General features: G+C 54.9%; 2 protein-coding genes across 16 annotated transcripts; one reads left to right on the plus strand and one right to left on the minus strand.

Annotated features, from left to right (window-relative positions):
- Positions 1 to 48: 48 nt before the first annotated feature.
- On the minus strand, positions 49 to 4,982 carry Tigd5 (tigger transposable element derived 5). The gene has a single exon (XM_045144341.1). It carries the CDS (start codon positions 4,980 to 4,982, stop codon positions 3,054 to 3,056), a length of 1,929 nt encoding a protein of 642 aa, XP_045000276.1. The 3' UTR covers positions 49 to 3,053.
- A 283-nt stretch (positions 4,983 to 5,265) lies between these two features.
- Positions 5,266 to 19,043, plus strand: Eef1d (eukaryotic translation elongation factor 1 delta). 15 transcript variants are annotated; one of them, XM_045144329.1, is made up of 11 exons: positions 5,430 to 5,512; positions 8,604 to 8,618; positions 10,537 to 11,636; positions 13,259 to 13,382; positions 13,882 to 13,953; positions 17,253 to 17,309; positions 17,653 to 17,752; positions 17,829 to 17,929; positions 18,111 to 18,332; positions 18,637 to 18,831; positions 18,946 to 19,043. In XM_045144329.1, the coding sequence occupies exons 3-11, from the start codon at positions 10,537 to 10,539 to the stop codon at positions 18,982 to 18,984; spliced, it is 2,010 nt and encodes a 669-aa protein (XP_045000264.1). In that variant the 5' UTR covers positions 5,430 to 5,512; positions 8,604 to 8,618; the 3' UTR covers positions 18,985 to 19,043. The 15 variants fall into 15 exon arrangements, with proteins under 15 accessions (XP_045000272.1, XP_045000264.1, XP_045000268.1 ...); XM_045144332.1 differs by lacking the exon at positions 10,537 to 11,636 and having other exon boundaries at positions 5,445 to 5,512; XM_045144337.1 differs by lacking the exons at positions 5,430 to 5,512; positions 8,604 to 8,618; positions 10,537 to 11,636 and adding an exon at positions 5,266 to 5,281.
- Positions 19,044 to 19,109: the final 66 nt, after the last annotated feature.

Below are 19,109 nucleotides of genomic sequence, written 5' to 3' on the forward strand. Positions count from 1 at the left end.
AAGTTCAAACATTAGATCGTCACAAAAGTAAGACTAATAGAGGGCGGCTAATGCGGCGCATTCACCTTTATTACACAAGTACCACTGAGCCACATGGTCAAGTGAGCTCAGCTGTGGATAGTGGAGTGTTAGAGAAAGGGCCCTCAATATGACTTGAAGGCCACAAGCCCAAGGCCCTCAAGGACAGCAAGTGGGGCACACTGAGTGGGGGCCAGCCCGTTCCAGCTGGGGTCCCCAGAGGCCAGCCCTTCATCTTGACTGGCCCCGTCCCCACACCGTGTTTCAGATTTGGCTTAGTTGCTGACACTGCGAGCACGTAGGCCTTGGGGCAAGGCTGCCTGTGACCCCTGCAAGTCATCTTCACCCCCTGAAAACATCAACTTGGTGATAGTTCCAAGAGCCCACACTCTCCTATCTTTTCTGTGCTTTCCCCAGCCCAGGCCTGCCTGAGTCCAGTGACAGCAACAGCAGAGCCTTGAGTTTTGTCAGAGCCCTGATCAGGGCCATCAAGCAGGGAAAGCTGCTGGACCACAGGGTCTCACACATTTTGTGAGAATAGGCAGTTCCCCAGAAGAGACCCAGTTTCCAACACAGTGCCTGGTACTAGCGGCGGCAGCAGGAATGTAGCTTTGCTCCCCTTTTGCTGCTTAGGTTATCCTAAGCCAAAGGTGGCAAATTTAATGCCTTCAGGGAGTAGCAGTAGGCACACAGGTGGGTACAGCCATGAGAACATATGGCTTTGTCAAAGGGCCCTGCGACCCAAGTGGGGGTCTATGACCCCTATGTGTCCCCAACACTTCAGATGGTGAATTCAGCAGATAGGTGACTGCAAACTAGTTGCAGCACTGCCACTGAGACTCGTGCTGCGCCACGGGTGTGCAGACTGCAAGCCCGAGCCATGGGATCCACTGTGGGGCTAGAGATGGCCAGGTGCCTGGGCAGAACAGCCTCTTGCACAAGCAGGGCTCAGCTAGGAGAATCTCTGTCTATAGTGGGCAGGGAACACCTTATTCTACAAAGACTGTGCTTTCCTTCTGCAGTGCTGGGGATTGAACCCACCGCTTCATGCATGCTAGCTAAGTCTCTACCACTATGCTGCATTCCCAGCTAGAGATAATGCCTGCTGAGCCCTTTTGCAGGGGCTTTCCTAACCCAGCAAGTAAGACCCACACAGATAGTGGTCCGCAACCTAATCATCCCACACCTGTTTAGAGTGGCCACAGACCCCTCCCAGGCCTCATGTGCCCAAATAAGAAAGCTGGGGCAGGCGGAGGCAACTGAGAGTCTCATTCCTGACTCCCCATCTCTGTCAAGTCCAGCCTTCGTGGGCCCAGGCCAAAGGGAGGAGCTCATCAGAAAGGATGGAGATGAAACCTTAACAAAGGAGCTCTGATAAAGCAGGCTGAAGGGCAACTACCAAAGCCCAGGTATGCAACCCTCACCTGGCCGATGGCACAGGCTTGCCTCTCCTTAGAGCTGGGGAGCAGGCCCAGGGAGAGCAAGGCAGGAGCACCTGGATGCTGGTGCTAGTGTGGAGGCTGCTGGTGTAAACACTTAGACTTCCTAAAGCCCTACCTTAGCTGCTTGTGAGAGACCCTTGGCCAGCCATGATTACCCAAGGCCCAAAGGGGCTAGACTCAGGTGGGCAGACGGGCCCTGGCAGGGACAGTTGGAAGCTGCCATCTAAGCTTCCTTTCTCTTACTCCCAAATTCTCCACGCCTTCCCTCACATTAGCATTTATGTAGATTTTAGACGGGGTGGGTGTGGTCTGGAGTTGTGTTCTTTGTGGAAATCACTTTTGGAAGCAACGTCCTCCTTGAGCTGCTGTCATTCCAGTGCACAGCACTCCCTTCCACGAGCACATCAACTTTTATTCATTCAGCCCATGCGCTCCCCACTTCATGTTTTCAAGGCTCATACCTATGCCAGTTGGGACACAGGACAAAGGGAGAATGCCAGGATGCAGGCAAGCTCTTCAGTTCCAGCCCGCTGGCTCTCGCAAGGGCTCAGGGCATTTCTGCAAAGGCAGCACCCCACTCCCAGAGGCACAGGCGCCTCTCGGTCTCAGACTACCAGTAGCAATACAAATCTACTACTGGAGCAGCAGCGAGACAAAATTTCAATAGTATTTTGAACCCTTTCCTCTCTAAAACTGGGCCATCCAGCAACAGCTTCCCAGCCACAACCCTGCCAGTACCTGGAGTTGGATAAGCCTAGGGGGTGGGCTGGGGTACAAAAAGCTCATGGAGGGTGTGATATTAAGGCACTGCAGGTTTCTCAAGCTGCCAGGTCCCTGGTAGATCACTTGGCTCTGGACCCTGGGGCTAGACTGTGGCTTTATCTGCCCTTGGTCAAGCCACCTGGACCCAAATCCAAACATCTGCCAACACCACAAAATAAAAGATCTGTCTAGAATGGAGCTTGTTAAGAACTGAATGGAAATTTACACTCCCTGCTTCTTGGAGAACCTCAGTAAATACTGGGCTCCATCCTCCCCTTTTCACTCTCCAGTAAGCAGCTCAGCCAAGACCAAGGGCTAGAGCCTAGCCTGACTCTAACCTGGTACCCTGGGGACCTGTTAGTTACTAGAGCAAGCACAGAAGAGCTTTTGCTCATGGTTCCCTCTGGAGATTATCTTCAAAAGGAGACTTGATGTGTTTTAAAAACAAAGCCAAGTGCCTTTCCACTGAGATGCTGGGAACAGGAGCTGCCTCATCCAGTGCCATCATGAACGGGGCAGGAGGTGCAAGCCCCACAGGTGCCACAGCAGACAACTGCTCTCCAGTGAGCGCTGTGCCTGTGCTCACCACTAGCGAGGGAATGTATACGCCTGATCAGGAAGAAGCTTGAGCCAAGGTCCTCTCTTGGCCACTCCCACAGCACACTGACTCACTGGACTGAGTACCATCTCCCAACAAAACTCTTTCAAAGCTGGTCTGAGCTCACAGCCCTGGACCTCTACAGCAGATTAACCCAGGGGGAGGCATAGACGTGGCAGGCTATGTATGCCATCTCCCAGTGCAGCAGAAAAAAGGCCACTGGGCCAGGGTGCTCACACACCACCATCAGGAATTGCTGAGGAGGGCCCAATGCCTCCTAGCCTCCGGGCCATGGTGATGAGGGAGCGTAGCTGTACCAACCTCAATGGCCCCACTTCCCTGGGGTCCTGGCTCTCCAGCCACCGCAGAGCTGTCTCCAGCCCCCAAACAGCCTCCCCTGCAGTGGGCACCAACACTTCCCCCTGCACAGGAGCCTCCTCTTCCTCCTCTCCACCCCCCATACTAGAGGGCAGGCTGGCTGGGGAAGGAGGCGCTGGTGCAGAGGGCCAAGCAGGGCTCATCTCCTCGAGGCCACCATCATCGTCCAGGTGCAGCCACTCGGCTACCTCTTCAGGTGCCAGGCGCTTGTAGGCCAGCGCTGCCAGATGAGTGAGGTCGCTGAGCACCCTGCTGTGCTCAGCAGCCTCCTCTGCCTGGTGGGTTGGTTGCTGCCCGGGCTCGAAGGAGGCCCGCAGGCCTAGCAGCCAGCAGCGCTCTATGCTGCCCGCCTGGACCAGGTCCCATGAGAGGCCAGCCAGATACAGCATGTCCTTGAGCATGAAGCTTTGCATGAAGTCCAGTGGGGAGCCGCTGGCACAAGACACGGCAAGCCGCAGCAGCTCGCGTTTGTACAGATGCTTGAAGGCTGCCACCACACCATGCTCCAGTGGTGCAGGGATATGTGCGCGGCTGGTGCCCTTACATAAAAAAAGCACCCGCACAGCGCCATCAGGGGTCTGAAGCTCTTCCGGGGCTCCAACAGGCTCAGGCCTGCACCGCCTGGGAGTCTGCTCACTTTCCTCGAAGGTGGGCATCCTGGTGGTCCAGTTTGGATAGGGTGGGTGAGCCACAAGAAGAACAGCCTTCTGCTGCAGGCAGCTTCGGCGTAAGTAGCGCTTGACACCGGGGACAAATTCCTCAAAGAACCAACCACGCAACAGCGGGCGACTGAGCCAGGCATAAGGGCTATAGCGGTAGGATGCTGGGAACTTGTCCTGGTTGTGGTGGCGCAGGCTGGGTGGGTTCGGCAGCTGTCCGATGATTAGTGGCTTCAGCTTGTGGCTACCCGTCAGGTTGGCAGCCAGCAGCACCGTTACTCGGTCCCCGCGCCAGCGATGGGTGCAGCCACCTAGCCCGGGATCACCAGCACCTGGAGTAGAGGTCTGCTCCGGAAGCAACCTCCAGTAAAGGCCAGTGACGTTAGCGTTGTAGATCTGCTCGTCGCCGTAGCCGCCCTCGGCCGTGGGCAGCGCAGCCGCGGACCGGTCGGGCAGACCAGGGCCCGGTGGCTGCACCCGCTCCTCCTTGACCGGAGGGCGGGGCGCGGGCACTGCAAGCGGGGTCTCGGCCTCACCGTAGATGCGCTGGCTGGAGATGCCGTGGCGTTTCTGCCAGCGCCAGAACCAGCCGTGGCTGGCCTTGAAGGTACATTCGGGTCCATAGATCTGGCGCGCGAAGGCCTCGGCCTGTGCCTGGATGACCGGCCCCGAAAGCGGCACGCCGTGCTGGCGCAGGGTGAGGAACCACGAGTAGACCGCTCGGTCGATCTCCTCCTCGTTGGCCAGCCGCATCTTCTTGCGCTGCGTGCCCACCTCGCCGCCCAGCTGGTCCAGAAACCAGCGAAGCTTGGGCTCGTCCTTGAGCCACCCGCGCAGCGTGCCGCCCGGCACGCCGAAGTCGCGGCACACGCTGGCCTGCCTCTCGCCGCCCTTCACGCGCTCGATGGCCTGCAGCTTGTCCTTGATGGAGTAGGCCTTGCGGAAAGCCATCTTCACGGCTACACGGGGCCGCGGCCCGACCGCGGGGCCCGGCGGGCACGCGGCGGAGCCCGGGGCGGGAGCGGGGGGACGCGGCGGCTCGGCTGGACGCCCGGGCGGAGGAAGACGACTGCCGTGCGGGACCGGATGCAGGGCCGCTCCGGCCTGGGAGCCCGCGGGGTACATGGCGACGGCGCAGGGAACCCCGCCGCGTGCCAGCCCGACGCTCGCCAGCGCGTGAGGTTTGGGGAGGTGCTCGGGGGCGGGTCCGGCCAACTCTCCCTTTGGTCGCACCGGCAGAGCCGCGCAGGCGCGTTACGCCGTCCCGCCCCCCGCGCACTGACCGCCGCGCGTACGCCACTCGCGCGTGCGCCCTTCGGCTCCGCCCCGTCCAGCCGGTCCCGACCACTCCATTCTGCAGGATTGGGAGGGACGACGGCTAGTCTGCAGTCGGGTTTCGGGCGGTTAGCATCGACTTCCTCCGGGTAAGAGAGCGCTCCGCGTAACTGTAGGCCGAATTCCGCTGCTATCGGTGCACTCCGCCGTGGCGGGGGGTGTCCCGGTGATGTGGCGGCGCGGGCTCGGGGCCGCATCCCCAGCGCCGCTGCTCATGGTACGTCCCGATCCCTTTCCGGTGCGCGGCGCGGCCACCCTCCCTTTTCTCGTGTGTCTTGCCCTCCCTGAGTACGCTAGGTGTCGGCGTCCTTGGCTGGCGTGTGAGTACCGCGGCCCGGGCCGCAAGGAGCACGTGGCAGGAGCCTCGGGACCGTCGGGGCTGGCGTGAGCGGGTCAGCGCGGGCGGGCGGCCGAGGCGGGCTGCGGCCACGCGGGAGACCTGCCCTGCGGACGGGCGGGCGGACCCCTGGCCTTGGGGCGAGGCCCGGCTTGCGCCCGTAACCTAGCACCGTCAACTCCAGCTGTTGACGGGGCCTGTAGTCCTTGTGATGGTGGAGCATGTGCTTATTAAGCATCCAGGGCGCACGGCTCAGATGGGATGGGTCCAGGGGAAACGTGGTTAAATTTGTCTCAGGAACACACGAAAGAGAAAGACGTCACGCCTGCGGGTTCAAAGGCAGTTAGGCTCCACTGATTGGGATGAGGTGCTCTGCGTAGCCTTCCCTAGGAAGGGGCGTTGTGAGGGGTGATCCGTGCAGCTCCGAAGGGAGCTCTTTCAGAGTTGGGGACGCATCTGGCTCCGGGCAGTAATACTTCTGAATTGACTCCTGCAGAGGGAGAACCTGGACTTCACTCAAGAGGCTCCTTCCTCCTGGGCAGGGCAAGGGATGGATGGAACATGACTCTTCTCTTCCTCCCCCGGAGAAGAGGCCTTGCCAAGTGCTTGGCACATAACCGCGAGTTTAGTGGGCCTCTTAGTCCTGCCTCTGCTGGGCTGTCTGGGCCCTGAGCCAATCCCATAGGTCAGGAGGAAAGTGGTTTCAAAAGGACAGGCAGCCCCTCTCCGGTCTGTTTACTGGCCAGTTCAGCATGGTCCCCCATTCCCTACTTTTGAAGAGGTCAGCAGCATCTCCCCATAGGCCTCTGGGGGTTGGGTGTCCTAGGGAATAGTTGACCATTGCTTAGGAGAGAGTTTATGCCTTCTTGCCTGGGATGTGTTCTGGATGGCTTTCTGCCCTGTCAGGATTGGCTTTGGGGGAGGCCCCAGGGCTTACAACAGGAGGGACAAAAGTGCTGGCGAGGACTTAATGATCCAAAGGAGGGCGGGAAACGCAGGCTGTGCGTTTGTTTGGGGCCCTCCTCCGGTGCTGGGAGTCCACACTGCATGCAGGAAGTGGCACGCATTGAGGCATTCTTGTGGAGTAGACATGCTGGAGTGGCCATGCCCATAGTATCTAAGCTGAGTGTTCACCTAACTCAGCAGGTTTGGGTGAGCACCTCACAGCCTTGCTGTCCCCAGCTTTGGTGTAAGGTATGTCACAGGTGTAAAGGGAAAAGCTCACATAGTGGGAGTTGTCTAGCAGGCCCTGTGACCATAGGTCAGGTCAGGTTGCCACAGGTTGGGACAAATAGAACTACAAACAATGGCATTTGAGGAGGGAGGTTGTTAGGGTTGGCTAGACTTAGCTGGGATGGCTTGGACAGCCATATCCTCTAGGCCTTGAGGTGATTAGGACACCTTGCCACAGCACAGGCTGGTGTTTCTGAGAAGGACTGGAATATCCAGGAATAAGGCAGAGAGACAGTGGGAAGGGAACGTGGTGCTGAGTGATCTGTCCCCTAAAAATGGACTAAAGACATCACTTCTGTGCACACATCTGCTGTACAAAGTGGCTGCTCTGCTGCTGACTGTACATAATGAGCCTTGGCTCCAGCATCCTAACCACAGTCCAGGTGCTGCCCTAACCAGGCAGGAAGGTCAAGCTGAGTGAACTCAGTGTATTGCTACTTGGGCAGGGGTTGGGCTGGCTAGCAGACCCCATTCCTACCCATCTCCTTTGATTCTACCCTTGTGGAGGGTAGACTCTGGGAACTGATGGAGTGAAGTGGGCTCTTTATGGAAACGTTCCTATCTGTCCCAGCATGTGGAGATTTTCGTGTGTTTGCCACTGTGGTGGTGTGCAAACCTTAGCAGGCCATATGTTCATCTTATCCAGGGCCTAGTCCTCCAGTCAGGAGCGTCCTTGGCAGAAGTTGCTGCCTAAGACCAAGTTGGCAGAGGCCATGAAAGACCCAGGGTGGTCTCTTTCAGAGCACATGTGACCTGGCTCTGGAGGCCACACTGGTCAGTGAGTGAGTTCATTTGGCAAGTTCCTCTTGAGTGCTGCTGGGGCTGGGCATTGGGCTAGATGGCCTGCAAGGCTGTATTAGAAGCATCTCACACAGACCAAGGGCCTATTGGACCTTGTCTACCAAATCTTACCCAGGGAACCCCAGAGGTCAGATATTGTCCAACTCATACAGAGTTCTTGGCACCTGGGCTATGATGGATGGACTTACAGCCTGGGGTCAGCTTGCATCCAGGAGCAGATAGGGGATTGCTCAGGTCACTTTCCTTAGGGTCTTCTGGTGTGAAAGCTAGCTTACCCATGCTTCATTCACTCCTGTTACTGCCTGAATAAAGCTTCGGAAGAGAGGTCTGACTTTGCATAGGGATGTGGATGTTGACAAAATTGTCGTGTTGGGGTTTGAAAAGTTCCCTGTTAACTATTTTCAGGCTGTTCTTCCTGGAAAGCTGCAGGCTTGTATATGGTGTGTATTCCAGGGGAGCATTTGACCTCAGATATCTCCAGCCTGAGTACAGACTGGCTGAGTATCCCATCCTGTTGTATACCTTAGGGGTGAGCAAACTGGGGGCGGGGAGATCTTGTCCCTAACTGCTTTTGCCAGAGTCCTACTCTGGCAGCCCTATCTGGCCCCATTCCTGGCAGTGGTATTTGCTGAGTGTCTCTGTTTCCAGTGTGGATGCTCAGCCTTGGTAACAGCAAAACTGTGGGCTGCCTGGCCTCTTACAGAGTCTTTGTCATCTTCCAGACCCCATCAGTACCTTGTCTCTTTGTCAGATTGCTTGGGGTCAGATAAGGACAGGGTGGGAGAAGGTGGCTCCTATGGGCTCCAGCTAATGGGAACCCTTAAGAGTAACATTTCAAGGCATGATGGAGTTGCGTTGTTTGGGGACCCGGCAGCCACCTGGGATTTTGGTGGTATGTGTGTGATACTCCATCACCATGCCAGCTTGACAAGCAGCTTCCTAAAGGCTGTCCAGCTCACTGGGCTCCCTGAGCTGCTGTCTGGCACAGCTGGCCTTTCCCACTGCTCTAACCTTGCTGCTTTTCCTTCATGCTGACCTAGGAGGCCAAAGCAAAAGTAAGTACCCCTTTCCAGTGCCCTGTTTCTCCCTTGACCTGAGGCAGGGGACATCCAGGAGAAGCTGCACCACTACCCATGTGGAGTGTGCTGAGCAGGGCCCTGGTGCCAGGGAGCACACAGCCCTCTGCAGTGTGGAGGACAGTAAACATGAAAATGGGGCTTGAGGAAGCATCGAATCTCAGTGGCTCTGTCCTGCCCTCAGGGACCCATGGAGTCTGGTCTGCGGTCACGTGAGGTTGTGAGGTCTGGCAGGGAATTGGTTTTGGGAGTCAGCCTAGTGGACACTGCTGACTAACCTAGGGCCGCACTGCTCCATAAGAAGCCCAAGCTGGAGCAGAGCCTCAGGAACTTGATGCAAGAGAGGTTAGAGGTCACTCAGGTCCTGCTGCCTTGGTGTGTGCTGCCTCCTTGGTAACAAAGAGTGATGTCACAATACTCTGGCTCCTGAGCTCCAGCCCCACCTTGCCCCAGGGGTCCCTGCAGCTTGGCCTTGGTAAGTTGAGGGGGTGGCCTGACTCCTCAGTGGAGGAAGCCTAGTGGCTTCCCTAAAGATCCTGGGTACTCACATAGAGGTAGGCTTCAGGGCATGACAGCTTCCCAGGGTCCTGGATGGGTGTGGGATTTAGACAGGTAACCACTCTCCTGGGGTGGTGAGAATCAGGTGTTGATCTTGCTGGGCAGGGTGTTAGGAAAGGGTCCTAGGTGATGGTATGAAGACAACCCTTGTGTGTAAGGGTCTGGCAGACAACCTGGTTACTCCCGTGGATCCTCAGAAGCAGTGGCATAGCAGCACCCCTTCCCTTCCCCCACTTCATTCTTGGATGTTGCTAGTTGAATCTGGCCCACAGAAATATTGATAGGGCCACTCCTCTGTGGCAAGACAGCCAGGCAGGCACTTATCTCCATGCTACCAGTGACTTTCTTGGCTTCAGGAATGGTAGGGGCACATCTGTCCTGTGTGGCTGCTGTTGCATGCCTGAGACCCACACCTTGTCCTGTGTGGGGTGGCGGTGGGCAAGTGCCTAATGTCATGTGGCACTTGAAAGCACACCCTAGCCCATGAGGAAGCTAATGCTCCTGGCAGAAGAGCCTTATCTATTGGCTGCAGTAACAAGTGGGATATGGTGCCCTGAGATTCTGAGGCTCCCATAGCACCCTTTTGGTTTATGTGGACCCAGAATTGTGATCTGGTAGCCTCCCAAGCTTCCTGTTAGAGTGGCCGCTTGCCTTCTGCTCCTATTCCTGTCCATGGTCAGTCAGGCTCGCAGACACGTCCCTTTCCTGAGACCCCTCCCCCTGGATAAACCACACTGTTTTGGGTGGTGTGGCGTGTAGCTGAGGTAGATGCAAGTGAGTTGTAGTGATGGACTACTGGTGCTTGTGGACCACAGGTCTCTTTCGGAACTGAACACACCAGCCGCCTAGGGAAGGTATCAGGCTCAGCATATGCAAATATAGCCAGTCTGTGTCTGAATCTTAATGTCTTAGTATAAGTCATTCTGGAACATCGGGTAGGATGTGCTTATACTAGAAAACTACTGGTTGTTTACATTAAACCCAGTATCATTGAGTACAGCTGTTTGCTTCTTGAGACAGTGTCTGGCAAGCTTGGAAGTGGTATAGTTTAGGTCTTTTGGATGCTGTGAGGCATGCTGTGTTAGCAAAGGCACATGGGCATACATGTACATGCGATTTGTTACTGTTTCACAAAAGTTTCCCTTGTGGTTTTGACTTTTGTGCCCTTGCATGTCATTTGGTGAAGCCCCTTTGGGAAGCCTCCCCCACCTGCCCCACTACTTTCCCCAGGCCTTCCTGCCCGCCCCTGCCTGTCAGACTAAGGAGGGCAAGGGAGGCAGGTGCCTCTGCTGTGTTGCAACTGCCTTCTTGTGCTTGCTTTTTAATGCTGCGCCCGAAGATGAGGAGTGGGAAGGCCTCTTGTGCGCTGGAGACCGTCTGGGAGGACAAGCACAAGTATGAGGAAGCTGAGCGGCGCTTCCACGAGTATGAGGCCATGCAAGCCGCCGCCTCTGCCCAGCAGCTCCTGGCTGAAGTGCCAGCTGTGAACGGGCCCAGCCAGGAGGACGCCAAAGACGCCGAAGAGGCAGAGGCTCCTGACACCAGCAGCAGGAGTGATCCTAGAAAGAGCCGCGAGTGCAGAAAGCCCCTGCAGAAGAAGAGGAAACGCTCCCCCAAGAGCTGGCTTGGCCAGACGGACCTGGCCCTTGTAGGCCTTTCAGCTGACCATGTGTGGCTGGACAAACCACTTTTCGACCAGGCAGAAAGTTCTTACCGCCAGAAGCTAGCAGATGTAGCTGCCCAGGCAGCCCGGCTGCCTCCCGTGGCCCCTCGGGGCCCCTGCACACATGGGAGCCATGTGGCCTGCCACCACGTGGCCTGGGGGATCTGGGTCAACAAGTCTTGCTTTGACCAGGCTGAGCGGGCTTTTGTGGAGTGGTCTCAGGCCTTGCTACTGGCCGCCGAGGGGAGTTGCAGGCAGGGGGTTCCTGACACCGGTCAACAGGCAGCCACCCCTGACCTGGCCATGGCCTGCCAGTCTTGCTTACCAGCCAATGGTCAGCCCCCTCTAGGTAGCCTGCAGGCACTGGTGCGGGAGGTGTGGCTAGAGAAGCCCAGGTATGACGCAGCTGAACGGGGCTTCTATGAGGCCCTGTTTGATGGCCACCCTCCAGGGAAAGTGCGCCTGCAGGAGCGAGCCAACCAAGCTGAGGGCGCCCGCAGGGGCCGCAGAGACCGGCGGAGCCGTAACGCTATAGTAAACAAGCAGCGGGCCGGGCCACGGCGTGCGGATGGGGAGGCCCCCCCTGCCTTGCCCTACTGGTACTTCCTGCACAAGGATGCTGAGGCCCCCTGGCTCAGCAAGCCCACCTACGACAGCGCAGAGTGCCGCCACCATGCTGCTGAGGCCCTACGCGTGGCTTGGCGCCTAGAAGCTGCCTCCTTGGCTCACCGATCTGGGCCGCGGTCTGGCCCATCCTTGTCCAGCTTAAGACCCAAGTAGGAAACATACAGTGGCCAGTCTGGGCTGCATGTGTAGGGACAGCAATTCCCAGGCTGGGTCCCCTCATACTCTGCTGGGGACCTGACTAGTTTGTAGGGTTGAGTTGGACAAGGGTAGTGTTCTGTCTTTGGGGCTTAGAGTTCTGAGTTTTTGGGATTGGGTGGAGGAAGGGTTTAACACAGGCCCAAATCCCTGTGCCTCACCCAGGGTCCCCTTTTGTCTGGACAGCCTTGAAGCCACCCTGGTAAAGGGCTGAAAAGATGGTTGTCTTGCAGTTGGGTCTCTGGCCTCTGAGCCATGTTTGGTTCCCAACAGCTGGCTTTAGTGTGACCACCGAGGTAAGGTGGGCATCAGATCCGAGAACACAGGGCCAACCCTGCAGCCTCTGAAGGACCTTGGCCTGCTCAGCCTCACTGGGGGAGGAGACTTGCCTTCAGCCTAAGGCCCTGAGGAACAGAGCCCTAGCAGTGATTTCTCAAGTCCATGAGTCTGGTGAAGGGCTTGGGCACTATGGAGCCATGAAAGGGACAGAAGTTAGGGAAGGACCTGGAGGACCTCAAGCAGCTGTCTGGGCCTACTGAGAATGCAACACCATTCTTGGCCCTGGGGTGTCCAGGGAGAAGTGAGGGTCCCATCTCCTGGCTGCCACTCCTGCTGTAGGGTTCACAGTGGTCTGACTCCACCAGGATACTCTGCGTGACAGGAGCAGGGCCAGGGCTCCATTCTTCTTGGAAGGTGACATGTTCTCCAAACATAGAATGGGTAGTCAGGGAGGATTAGATCAGTTTGTTATACTTGGCAAAGGCGAAGTGTAGTAGAAAGAGCCACATGTGAACACCCTTTACAATCATGTTCTCACTCTGCCAGGTATGGGAGCAGTACTGTGGCGAGTGGGTATGGTTCACCACTGCAACCTGATTTGGACTAGGGCATGAGTTGGACTTGGCCCAAGGCTGTAGCATCCTGGTCCAGAACAGTAAACTTGGTGGTTTTGTTACTCAGTGCTTTCATTGTACCAGCTACTGATTTTCACCATCCTAGTGATTGAAACCAAGAGACAAGTGCTAAAAGTACTTGCATGTTGGAGGAAAATGACAGGCTTGTTGCATAATAGTGTGAATACATGGCTTTGTGAAAAAATACTTCTCCAACGACAGAAACACTAATGAGCTGAGTGGCCTAGTCCCATTGTTGAAAACCTGTTTTGCTTGGGGGTGGCTGGCTGCTGGAGTCTCATGGCCTCTTTTGTGCTGTAGTCATTAATATGTGTTGTTGGACTGCTGGAAAAGCAGGGACTGGGCAATGAGTAAAGAGTTGGCCTGGGGAAAGAGCACTGTGCATCTGTCCTTTGTAGAGGGCTCCGTAGTTAGGCCTAGCGCCATGACCTCAGGCCGAGGCTGTTTGTCACTCCATACCTGGCAGTCCATAAACCAGCAGGACTAAGCTGCCATCTGGAATTAGGGTAGGGTGTTGTAGCCTACCTTATCACCCTGATATGGTGGATTGTTCCCGTATGCCCAGGCAGGGCAGGTCTGGGACCTGTGGGGAAGATGAAGCCAGGGGTTGCTGGGGATACCTCTTCTGGCCACACTGACCTAGCATCTCCTTCCCATCCCAGCAGAAAAATGGCTACAAACTTTCTAGTGCATGAGAAGATCTGGTTTGACAAGTTCAAATATGATGATGCAGAAAGGAAATTTTACGAGCAGATGAACGGGCCTGTGGCTGGTACCCCTCGCCAGGTGAGGACTGTTTGGGGATGCTGGTGGCTTTCTGCTCATTGGGAGGAGCTACAGTACTGGGAAGTGGTAGTTGTCTAGGCTGGGTGGGCCAGAGGTACATCACCGGGGTCAAGTGGCTCTATTACCAAAGGAACCTGGGGGATATAAAACCTGGGTGGAGGAGGGGCTTGGCTCTTGATCCTAACATATGGAGCAGCCCACTCTTGCTGGACCCAGGCAGCTGGGGCCAGCGAGCAGGCAGGTGTCTAGCGATAGGGGCCAGGCCTCAGCATGTATGCAACCTGCATATCATGCACAGCCAGGCTCCATGGTCCTGGTCTCTAGCACCTTCTGCTTTTCATTGTCCCTACAGCTTTCATTCCTACACAGTGCTATCTTGCTCTCTGAGTGAGGGCTGTTGAGGGTTTTATTTTCTTTGTGTATGTATAGGGCTTTTTATTTATTTTTAATATTTTTAACCAAAAAAAAAAAAGACTGGTTCTTTCTGCACTGTTTGCAGGAAAATGGTGCCAGCGTGATCCTCCGTGACATTGCGAGAGCCAGAGAGAACATCCAGAAATCCCTGGCTGGAGTGAGTACCCACGCCCATGTACTCATGGGCTCGTGCTCGCCCAAACAGCATGTCTGATTTTTTTTTTCCTACCTCAGTACTGCTGACAAATTTGGCCCTTTGGAGCGAGTTAGGGCACAGTGTGTCATGCTGTGTTCTTGTAGGGCACAGAGCACTGAGGCCCCCAGGCCCAGGCTGCCACAAGAGGTGGTCTTGCTCTCTGGGCCTTGCCATGCCTCTCATGCTTGCTAGTGGTTATCTGGCCACTCCTGCAGAGCTTGCTCATGGGCTGCTGGGACTAGGAGTGTCTGTATACAATGGACACGTGTCTTGGAGGCTGGTTCCATTCTGCTTTCTCTCTTGCTGAAGGAGCATGTATGTCTTTGGGGCTGTCTGCCCTTAAGCCATACTGTCCCCCCCCCCCTTAGGTGGGACCCGCTACCAAAAGGGGTGACTATTTCATGAGCTATATTATTCAGGCCACATAGTTAATACCATCTTGGACTTGAAGCCCAGAGATGGATTTTGTAGCCTTTGTGATGTCCAGGTCCTGTACATAGGTCAAGTGTGCAGAGTGATGCCCTTTAGATAGACGGCATGCAGGCTTGATGCTCTGCATCCTCATTCTGAAGGAATCGGGACCTCGCTCTTCCTCTGGAACAAGGAATTGGTGCCCTGGAATTAGCCTCCTATTGGGCTGCTGTAGTTGTGCCATAGGATTCCAGCTTGAAATAACACAAATAGATCATCATATGGTCCTGGAAGTCAGGAGTCCAAATTAGGTCTCAAGGGACTAAAGTGCCAGTAGAATTAAATTCCTTTGAGATTCTTGAGCTAGTCTACTCCCTGCCCATCCCTGCTTCTTGGAGTAGGGCATGTCCCTTGGCTCATGGCACAGAGGGCAGTATCATTCCTCCATCCTCTGCTTCTGTTGTCACATATTTCTGTGATCTTCCTGCATACCACCATCACAGGGATTCTTGTAATTGCATCAGACTTCCCCAGATAGATCAGTGGTCTCTTCTTGTCTGATAATCCTGAACTGAATCATGTTTGCCATTTCTGAAACTTTAACTCTGACATGTAAGGTAGCAGATTGATAGATTTTAGGAGTTGGGACATGGAGGGTTTTTTTTTTTGGGGGGGTGTCATCTCCTTCCATAGTCCATGCTATGCCCACCAAAGGTTCCCACCAAAAGAAAAAGCAGGACTTTTCTGTTTTGCTCCTCAGAGACCTTTGACCTGCTGTCCAGTTCCATAGTCACATCTGCATTTTAAGGTATTTGTTCCAACAGTATCCCACTGTTTGTGGCCAAGAATGTTTCCAGATGCTGTAACAAATTGCCACTGCCTAGTATCTAAAAATGACACAAATGGGCTGAAGAGGTGGCTTAGCTGTTAAGGTGTTTGCCTACAAAGCCAAAGGACCTTGGTTCAAACCCCAGGACCCACGTAAGCCAGATGCACAAGGGGGCATGCATCTGGAGTTCATATGTAGTGGCTGGTGGCCCTGGTGCGCCCATTCTCCCTTTCTCTCTTTCTGTCAAATAAATAAAAATAAAGTTTTTTGTGTTTTTTTTTAAGTATTTAAAAATGACACAAATCATGGTGGTTCATGCCTTTAACCCCAGGATTCAGGAAGCTGAAATAGGAAGATCTTCATGAGTTCAAGGCCAGCCTGGGCTAGTGTGAGACCCTGTCTGAAAACAAAAACCAAAGCTTAGCAGTTAAGGTGCCTGCAAAGCCAGAGGACTCAGGTTCAATTCCTCAGAACCCACATAAGCCACATGCACAAGGTGGCTCATGTGTCTGGGGTATGTTTGCAGTGGCTGAAGGCCCTGACGCACCTATTCTTTCTCCCTGCCTGCCTGCTCTCTCTCTTTTTTAGTTTTGTTTGTTTTGTTTTTTGAGGTAGGGTTTCGTTCTCTCTCTCTCAAATGATTTAAAAAAAAAAAAAAAGACAAATCTGAGCCAGGCGTGGTGGCGCATGCCTTTAATCCCAGCACTCAGGAGGCAGAGGTAGGAGGATCACCATGAGTTCGAGGCCACCCTGAGACTACATAGTGAATTCCAGGTCAGCCTGGGCCAGAGTGAGACCTACCTTGAAAAAAAAAATTCATTATAGTTCCAAAAGTCAATCTTGGCTGCATCTTGTGGAGCATTCAAGAGTCTGAGGAACATTTGCTTCCTATTTCCAGCTGCTCAAAGCTGCCTTAGTGTGGTGCACATGCTCCCGTCAACTGTCTGGTCATTGCAGCCTCCATTTCTCTCATTTCTGCCTGTCCCACTTAGAGCCTTGTGGTGTCCGGTTCATCTCCTATCTCCAGGTCCTTCGTTCTATCTGTAGAACCACCTTGCCATGTGAATAGGAGGCTCATGGCTCTGGAGATTCCAGTGTGGTCATCACTAGAGTACTGTTCTAACTGCCACAGCAATCAGAGGTGTACAACCTCTTTCAGGACTGCATATTTGGCCCCTTCTTTGTCCTGCCCATTGTCTGCTCTCCCCACCAGCTCCATATCCCACCCCATGACACCATGCTTTCCCAAGTACCAGCCAAGCCAAGATTAGGTAGACAGGTCAGAGTAGCACCTTCAGTGCTCGGTCAGGCACATGGAGCTCAGTGCCTGGGGATCTGTGGCAAGCTTATGGCCCTTGGGCTGCAGGAACACTCCCTGCCCTGGGTCTCGTGGGCTGGGTTGTTTGTTTTGGAGCTGGCCTTTTCCTTAGAGTCAGGCTGCTTTGCAGAGAGAGGGGCATGACCCTGGCTCTCCAGCCCAGTCTATACTCTTATAATACTGCCTAGTCTGGTCTTGCCTGCAAATCCTTGTTGTCAGGCATTCCTCCTGGATTTCTCTGCCAAGATCCTACTTCAAGGCTCAGCTCCCACACCCAGGTGCATACAAGCTCAAAGTCAGCCCAAAGGCTGCTGTAGGTCATCAGGGCTGAGGCTGCTTGCCATATGGTGTGCAAAGGCTTGTGTGTCTGCCACCTGCTGCAAGGGTCAGGTTCTATTAAGAAAGGCCTCCAACCTTGCATAGGAAGCGCTAGGTGAGCTTGCTGGAATGGGTCCAGTTGGGGCTCCTATGTAGTCATGTCCTCAGCCAGAAATTCCTACCTGTGCATGTGACTCCCTCCCCAAGGACCAAGATCCAGGCATGTGAGGTTAGAAGCCTGGACTCCCTCCCTGCAAGGGAACCCTGCCTAGTCATCTCCAGAGCCATGAGGCCAGGTCAGAAACATGCTACAGGCACTGGTGTCACCTGCATACACATTACTTTTTTCTGGTCCCTTCAACTACTTTCCCCTCCCATTTCTAGCTCAAGGTTGCGCTGCCCAGCTCCCCTGAGGCCCTGAGCCAGGCTACTCCTGGGACTGTAAGTCCTACTGCTTCTGTTTTCCTCTGCTTGTCTGCTGTGTTTTTTGCTTGATTGAGAATGTCACAGTGGTCTGTGCAGCCATCTTCCCTGAGCTCAGCAGGTCTTCACTGCCAATTAGGGTGAGCTGGCCTGTCTTGTCACTCTTTATTTAACTGGGTCTTCCTGAGTTGGATCTCCCACAGTTCTTTGACTCAGTCTAGTAGGGGACCTGGTAGGGCTTGACTAAGCCTTGCCAGGTCTCCAGCTAAGGCTGAGGCTGTATTTTCCAAGTGGCTAAGAATGCTGAGGGGATCCTAGAAGTAGGCTGAGGCACTGACTCCTGCTTTCCCCTACTTCACAGAGCTCAGGCCCCGGGGCCTCCAGTGGGCCTGGTGGAGATCACAGTGAGCTCATCGTGCGGATTGCCAGCCTGGAAGTGGAGAACCAGAACCTGCGAGGCGGTGAGGCACTGGGCCTGACAGGTGGGGTCCAGCCCCATCCTCAGCCATCTGACTGGTGTCCCCCTTGTGCTCACAGTGGTGCAGGATCTACAGCAAGCCATCTCCAGGCTAGAGGCCCGGCTGAGCACCCTGGAGAAAAGCTCACCCACCCACCGAGCCACAGCCCCACAGACCCAGGTGAGTACTTTGCCAGAAATGGAAGGGAAGGACTATATGGCTCTCAGGAAAGGTTGGAAGTAGCTGGTCTTCCCTTGGGCTGTTAACTTGAGTGAGGATCTCTCCTGTAGGCTGCTTTTCCCTCCTGTCAGCCAAGTGGAGAGGGGTGAGTGGGTTTCAACCTTCCCCTCCCCTGTGGCAGCACGTGTCGCCCATGCGCCAAGTGGAGGCCCCAACCAAGAAGGCAGCCACACCAGCAGAAGACGATGAGGACAATGACATTGACCTGTTTGGCAGCGATGAAGAGGAAGAGGACAAAGAGACAGCCCGACTGCGGGAGGAGAGGCTACGGCAGTATGCAGAGAAGAAGGCCAAGAAGCCCTCGCTGGTGGCCAAATCCTCCATCCTCCTAGATGTCAAGCCCGTGAGTAGTGGCAGGGTGTACCGCCAGGAGGCCAGGACACCCTCAGCAAAGGAGTGAGGAGCTGCTCTGTGGCCTGTCCATAGCTTGGTCTCTGATATTACCCATGCCTTCCTGGGTCCTGGTGGAAGTCTACAACTCTTGGCATAAGAACTGAAATCTTTGGACTTCTTCTAAAGGCCTTTCAAGGGAAGGAGAATTCTAATTCTCCCAGTGGTGCCTGGGAGGAGGTCATGACTGTTTCCTGTGGTGTTTGGTGATGTTTGGTGACTTCTAAGGTAGCTCATTCAGCTTCTCTCATTCACAGTGGGATGACGAGACAGATATGGGCCAATTGGAGGCTTGTGTGCGCTCCATCCAGTTGGATGGGCTAGTCTGGGGGGGCTCCAAGCTAGTGCCCGTGGGCTACGGTATCCGCAAGCTACAGATCCAGTGCGTGGTGGAAGATGACAAAGTGGGCACTGATTTGCTGGAAGAGGAGATCACCAAGTTTGAGGAGCATGTGAGTGGCTATGGGTCTAGGGGTGGGAGACCCTAGGATCCCGTCCCTGCTGCCCTTCATCAGCACGCTGACCTTTGGGAAATCTCCAGCTGTAACACCATGTCCCCTCCACAGGTGCAGAGTGTTGACATTGCAGCTTTCAACAAGATCTGAAGCCCAAGCATGTGTTCCATGTGTGTGAGGCTCTGCTGCGATTAAAGATTGAGACTGCATACTGGCTTCTGTCCTGTCATTTGGTGGGATTTATTGGGTCCACATTTCTCCACTCTGCAACAGGT

The sequence above is a fragment of the Jaculus jaculus genome, chromosome 2, assembly GCF_020740685.1.
Source record: "Jaculus jaculus isolate mJacJac1 chromosome 2, mJacJac1.mat.Y.cur, whole genome shotgun sequence".
NCBI lineage: Eukaryota > Metazoa > Chordata > Mammalia > Rodentia > Dipodidae > Jaculus > Jaculus jaculus.